General features: G+C 52.0%; 1 protein-coding gene across 1 annotated transcript; it reads left to right on the top strand.

Moving 5' to 3' along the window:
- Positions 1-149: 149 nt before the first annotated feature.
- On the top strand, positions 150-3,588 carry REXO2 (RNA exonuclease 2; the record flags this gene model as incomplete). The annotated part of the gene is made up of 5 exons (XM_009083521.1): positions 150-227; positions 1,774-1,885; positions 2,307-2,415; positions 2,602-2,655; positions 3,171-3,588. Coding segments are annotated over 5 exons (483 nt in total), but the record flags the coding sequence as incomplete, so codon positions are not given.
- Between the last annotated feature and the right edge of the window lie 3,382 nt (positions 3,589-6,970).

Genomic DNA, 6,970 nt, shown 5'->3' with positions numbered 1-6,970 from the left:
GGTCCGGTCCGGTCCGGGCGCCGCGGGGTGTGCATCACTTGGTGCGGCCCAAGGCCCAAACTGCGCCCGGAGCTGCTGCTGCTCGGGACTCAACTTTTACTCGCTGCTAAAGTTTCTCCCGTCGCCTTGCTGTTCGCTCTCCCCGGCAGGGCCCAAACCTGATTATCAACCAGCCCGACGAGCTGCTGGAGAGCATGTCCGAGTGGTGCAAGGAGCATCACGGGAAGGTAAAACTCTTGGCCGCACGGTGAGAGTGACGTGTCGCTCGGAGTGAGCTGCGGCTCAGCCTCCTGCGGGGACACAGCTCCTGTGCTGAGCGGCTCCCAGTCGGGGGTAAAGCTTGGCAGGCAGGATCATCCTTAGTTTGTAGGGGGGAGCTCAAGTGTGACATTCTGCCCGAGGTCCCACAAGTGATCCGTGGCACAGTGAGCTGCGCTCAGGGATCTTAGCCTTGGCTCCTTCGGCAGCTCCTCCTGGTGAGCCTGTTCTGTCTTGCATAAAGTAGTACAAACACCATTTCCAAGGAGAAGGGGAAAGTCTGGCTTGAGGGACCAAGTAGGAACAGCATGGGACTGGCGCAGAACAGCCCAGAGTGATGAAATGCAGATCTCTCCCTGCAGGTGTACATCCAGGATTGAACAGGTCATAACTTACTGTAAATTCTAGACTATTATTTTTCCTGTTCCCTCAGCTCTGTCAGCCTTGTGGATTTTTTTACTGAAAGCTTCACTTTTGCAGCAAGAGATTATTTCTAGTTCTTTGGTCCAGCAAAGAAAGGTTCTTCCTTGCCAGCAGCAAGAGAGCAAATGGATTTTCCAATCCCTGGTGATGAATTGAAACTCAAGTTAGTTTTCAATTAAGGGCTGAAGTTTTAAGACACCCATAACCCCCTCCTCCTCCACCCTCTGGCATCTCGCTCTCTCTGGGAAGGATTAGCAAGGGTTTGGAAAATGCATGTTAATTTGCTGTGATGGGTGCTCTTCCCTGCTCCCGTCGAGGATTCCGGCTCGGCGTCAGCGAGCGAGCGAGCTGGAGGTGGGAGCACGTGTCCTCACTGCTCCTGAGGAGCTACTTATTTTTAATTGACTAAGAAAAGAGAAGCAATTAGAATATAGATGAAAATGCAGCCACATAATGAATTTTTTAACCACCACTTGGATCTGTCAAGTAGATTTTTGCGGCACAGTCGTGGAAATATATAGTGTAGCCAGATGGAAATAAATCCCTGAGAACACTTGGAGAGGGTTTGACATTTAACTGTTGGAAAGAAAAGAAGGGAGGAACTTTTCTGATTTATAGGAGTCTTGATAAACACTTGAGGCAGGGTCCTGGTTATTTGTGTTCACTGGTACCTGCTGCTCCCTGCAGGGGAGGTGAGTGCCTCTCCCAGAACAGGGATGGGAAGAGATGCAGTGCTCCCCTGGGTACTTAGTGTGCAGGGGGATAAATGAGGCCTCACGTCTCGGTGATTGAGGAGAACCCTGAGAAAGTGCAGCAGAGAAATAAAAAAAAAAGGGAAAGACAAGATCCCAAACCCCACAGGAAGGTCAGTGCTGCCAGGAGTTTACTTCCCAAGCATGTGGGTCAGGGCTGCTGTGGAGGTGCCTGGGGAGAGGAAAGGCTGGGGGTGTCCCAGAGAGCTGAAACAGAGTTCAGGAGGTGCCTGGGGGCAGATGAGGACAAACAGCCTGCGAAGGGTCGAGTTGAACATGGACATGAGAACTGGAGCATTTCTGCAGTGTTTCTGACTGATGACTTGGCTCTGTTTTGCAGTCTGGCCTTACCAAGGCTGTGAAGGAGAGTAAAATCTCGTTGCAGCAGGCAGAGTACGAGTTCCTGTCCTTCGTACGGCAGCAGACACCGCCGGGGCTGTGTCCTCTTGCAGGTGAAGCATCTTCTCCGTCAGCACAGCCTCATCCCTCCTGCTGTCCCAGGTGTCCTGCTCCTGGAACTGTGCTGAACGTTCACCTATGGTCTTGGGCCAGGAGCTGAGCGAATTACTACCTATGGTCACTTTCGCTTGGCAGAAATCCAGATGTTTGCATAGTTCTTTGAGATTTGTCTGTGTGAAGGGAATTGTGGGAGTGGTAACTGACGAATTACTAGAGGTATTTGTCCTTAAACCCCGTGTGATCCTGCAATGAAAATCTGACAAACCTTTGCAATCATATTTACTAGAAAATGGGATAAAGGAGCTGCTGGTGAACGGCTGTTCCTCCGCTGTGATCTCCCCAGCTCGCTGCGCCCGACGCGCCGTGTCGCTCTGTAATGCCTTTGAAGAGACATCTTGTTTTGTGTCTTTGCAGGTAACTCTGTTCATGCAGATAAGAAGTTCCTTGACAAATACATGCCGCAGTTCATGAGGCACCTTCATTACAGGATCATTGATGTGAGCACTGTCAAGGAACTTTGCAGGTAAGTGTTCCCCAATTAGGTGGTTTGAAGGGTACCCGGGGATGCCTGCTCGTGGTGCTGGAGCTCTGCAGCTCGTGGTGCTGCGACGTCTCTGGGTGTCAGAATCCTTTCTCCAACCTGCAGCAGCCACCAGACATGGCTTTGAGTCCCCGTTTCTGTTTCAAGTGGCAGTTTTTCCCCTTGCAGGCGCTGGTATCCAGAGGAGTACGAGTTTGCACCAAAGAAAGCTGCTTCTCACAGGTGAGCTCTGTGCTGCTGGCTGTGGCAGGGCAGGAACTTGGCTCTTCCCAGGCAGGGGCTCCCTGTGCAGCCCAGCGTTCTGCAGCAGGCAGAGTCTGTGTCCTTCTGCTCTCTGCAGTTGTGTGTCCTGTCCAAAGCCTGGATGGTGTAGGGGAAGGAATTCTTAGAGAGCCAGAAGTTTCTCTATCCCTTCTGATTCACTGTTTGCTCTTGGAGGTGCTTTCTGCCTTCTCAGGCATCGCAGTAAGGAATGGCACACAGTCGTGTAACAGGAGGTTTGTCTGCCCTTGTTTGGGGCAGAGTTGGTCACAGAGACACTAGAACTGGAGAATGCAGACGGGGAGGTGGGAGTCCTGCTCCTGGCTGGTTCCTGAGCGCGGAATGTGCCAGAGGCACAGTGGGAAGCAGCCAGGGAACCTTCGTGCTCTGCTCTGGAAGTTCCTGGCCGTGTCAGGATCCAGGTCTGGCTGGAGGTGTACACAGGTGCTTTGAAACCCTCCTGAATTCTCTTTCAGAGCACTCGATGACATCAGGGAAAGCATCAAAGAACTCCAGTTCTACAGAGAGCGAATCTTCAAGAGGAAAACGGATGAGAAGAAAAGGAAACTGATAGAGAATGGGGAGAGCGACAAAGCTGCCAGCTGATTCCCCCAGCCGCGCCGTCCCGTAGCACACTCTAGATGCGTCTCCTGGTTCTTTTCTGTTTGCCAGTCTCTGGGAAGCTGCACCCTGGGTTACCTTGTTTCTTACCAGCTGTTCAATGCAGACGGAAGCCTGAGCTGCTGCTGCTTTTCAGTTTGAGCAGGGATTGTCATGTGGGGCCTCAGCAGCACCTGTGGTTGTATGCTCTGGGTAGAACACGCTGTTTGATACTCCTTGCACCTCATTCTAGGTGCAGTGTTTCACGACACAATAAAACCAGGTCTGTTGAAAGATGATGGGTTTGGACAGCCTTTCTATTGTGCTCACCATGCTGGCAGGGGAACCAGCTGCTCCTGGGTTTGTGAGGGAAAACACACTGGGAAAGAACAGTCATTCATGGGAATGGTGTGGGTGACTGTGCCTTCATGGGCATTCAACAAGAGTGGTTTGTTCAGCCTGGATAGGAGGAGACTGACAGGACACTCATCACCGTCTGCAGCTTTTTCACGAGGGTCCCCTCATGCTCAGGATATTCCATCAGTCTGTGGGTCCTTATGGACAAAGCAGCTGCATCAGCCTTTAATCTTCACTTTGAAGGTACCTGCCCTAAAACATCTCTGTTCTCACAGCACACTACTGAGACTAGGAACTACAAAAAGCTGCTTCCATGACCCAGACTGCCCCGTGGCTGGGTTTCCGGGGGAAGCGTGACTGCTCTTCAGATGTGGAGTCTGGGAAAAAGGAAGTGTAAAAGGAATGTGTGTCAGGAGAGGGACCTGAGCTGCTGGCTGCAAGTAGCTCACTCTGCTCAGCAACAGTTAGCTGAAATGAAAGCGTACTCAAAACATTCTGTTTAGTAACAGAAACCACAGTGTAAGTCGGTGTAGAACAGCCACATGCAAATCACAGCACAGGTAACACATGTACTGCAGGGACAACTGCCATCCCAGGGATTCATGGCACGAGGTAGGACTGAAAAGGTGTTACTGAGTATCAGACAAAGCCACACCACTACCTGAGTCACTCCCTGTCTGTGCGTGCCTGACATTTGCTGCCCCAGCAATTAGCATTGCAGCTTCAAAGTGGAAGATGCTGCAGAGCTTTGCAGACATGAAGCTCTTTGCTAACAAAAACAGCAGTGGGGAAGTGTCTGAAGTGCTGAAAAGTACTTCAGAAAAGAGGGGAGAACAAACAGGACCAACCCAAGCCCAGAGTCCCCCGGAGCCAGCTGGGGCTGCTGAGGAGCAGCCCTGTCCCTACACCCCGTGCCATCCCTCACAGCTGCTGTCCTGCCTCCAGACACTGCTCCTGCTCCCCGGGATCTCCAGAGCAGGAGCTGCCAGCCCATAAACCAGAGGGTGGAACAGAGCGCAGGGTGTGCAGCTCCCGGCGCGGTTTTATCGTGGGCATTAACAGTAATGCTCATCCAGGGCTGCTCAGTCCCACTGATTGCTGGAACTCCTGCTCTGCCAACCCTGGGAACGACTGTTATCGGAGACAGGCCATTAAAATGGTTAATGGAGCAAATAAATGAGCCTGTGCAGTGTCTGCCTCCTCTGTCACTGGCTCCCAGGTACGTCGGCAGTTCCAGCGAGGTTTGTTTCCCGTGTGCTGGTACCTGTTCAGCCAGGCCGGGCCGAGGGACAGCCCTGCTCAGGGTTATCACTGCTGCTGTGTATCCCATGGCCCTGCCAGCCCCCCATGCACAGGACCCCGGGGCAGTGCTGTGCTGGAGCTGAGGCCAGTTCACTCAGACCTGCAGCCACACACTGGCAGAACCTGCTTCGTCTTTCACTTCCATGTTGATAGTTTTCTCCCCTCCCTTTGACTTCTTCGTTCTGACCTACTTCTCTCACTTTTCATATTTTATTCCTTTTTAAGAGGCTTTTGTTTTTCTCAAAATGATTTTCAGGGAAAATATGCCACCTGTGTTTATACATTTTTCAGTTCTGTTTATTCTTGCTTCTGAAGTGGCAGTGCCGTACGGAGGATTTCTATCTCATTTCCCTGTGTTATGCAATAGCATTCCTGGTTTTCTGCGCTGGCATCCTTTGAGGTTCTGATTTGGTACAAATTTGTCACGCACTCGGCAGAGCACAGATAAACCCCATCAAAGCAGGTGTTATTTTGGGCTGGAAACAAGCTCCTTCCTGCAGCAGGGACTGGGGGGAGGGAGTGGGCACAGCCCCCCCACTCTGCACCATTCCCTTCTCCAGGAGCACTTACACCAGTTGTGACACTGAAAGCTCTGTCAACGTAGCACTCACAGTCACAGGCTCCAGGTACAGGGATGTGAATAACTGTGGTTTTGGCCATGGTAGCTAGAAAAACATCCCTCTCAGGCAAATACAGAGTGTGCCTGGGGCTCTCAACAGGATTTCATAAATTATGTTGGCTCCAGTAATTATTTATTTGAAATAGGAATTTGCTGAGAGGCCTCAAGTCCTTTTAATACCACATTAATAATGTACCCACGGGTTACACAGCGAATTAAAATCCTCATCACTTATCCCGGCCAGGTGTCAGTGTCTGCCCTGAACACACAGTGGAACACACACCCAGTGCCACCACGGAAAACCCTCCTGGGACAGAGCCAGACTGGGGTGGTTAACAGCACATTACACCCCTTACTGCACAAGGAGTTCATGTTCCTGTTTGCTGTTCAGAACAGGAATCCCCACAACTCCAGCTTCTGTCCGGCTGGAGGCTTTCCCATGCGGAATCTCCTTCCAGACACAAGTCATTGGAGCTTCCCATGATGGCAAAGAGAGCAAACAAATATCCATCCATCCATCTCCATCTTTTCTCTGCCCTTCCCTGTGCCTTTCAGTCTCTCCATCCATCCACACAAACCACAGAAATCAGGAGAAATATCGGCTCATGCTACACCAAAACTATCACTTCAGTGAGGTCTGCTCCCATTCCCATTTTCCAGGGAAATCCCTGTGCCCTTTGCCCTCTGCTCCCAGCACAGCCACTGGCTCCACTGCAACAGTCCAGAGAAGCTTCTGCCCTTCAGCAGTCATGGCACGACCCTAGCACCAACCTTCTGAAGGCAGGTGAGGAAACAGTGACCCCTCTCACACAACATCCCCCCAGCCTGTTCGGGCCGAGCTGGATGCTCAGAGTTGGCCAGAGAGCTGCAGGGACACTGCAGAGCCCACACTGGCACTGCTGCTGGCACTGCCACCAGCCCTGGGAGCCGCTGGCTGCAGCTGTGCCGCTCAAGGTCAGCTGCAGAGAGCCTGGAATAGAGAACCTTCAGACGTTTTTTTTTTTTTTTTTTTTTTCCTCCCGCTGCCGTTGATGATACCCTTTTACTGGAATAACTCTCTCCTGCTGACAGATAAGCTTTTAGGATAGTGAAATCTCTGTGACACTTTAAGTGCCCTAAATGACAAAACAAGGACGTGCAAAATTACCCCTCGACTACTCCGTAAAACACAACTTGTCACCGAGTTGCTGCAGCTGCCCAGGCCCTGTGGGGCTGGGGCACCCCCACCCCCAGGACTGTCCTTGCAGCAGGAACAGCATGGGCACAGGGAGGAGAGGGGAAGGGGCAGAAAGGCCGTGGTGAGGGAGAGCCTCGTGTGCCCTGGGGATGGAGGGTCCCTCTGGCACCAGAGACCTGTCTCTGCTGCCTCCCCGCTGACGGATGGGATCCAAATGGGCA

Source organism: Acanthisitta chloris, unplaced genomic scaffold, assembly GCF_000695815.1.
Source record: "Acanthisitta chloris isolate BGI_N310 unplaced genomic scaffold, ASM69581v1 scaffold13851, whole genome shotgun sequence".
Taxonomy (NCBI): Eukaryota; Metazoa; Chordata; class Aves; order Passeriformes; family Acanthisittidae; genus Acanthisitta; species Acanthisitta chloris.
This window is presented reverse-complemented; position numbering and strand designations above follow the sequence as displayed.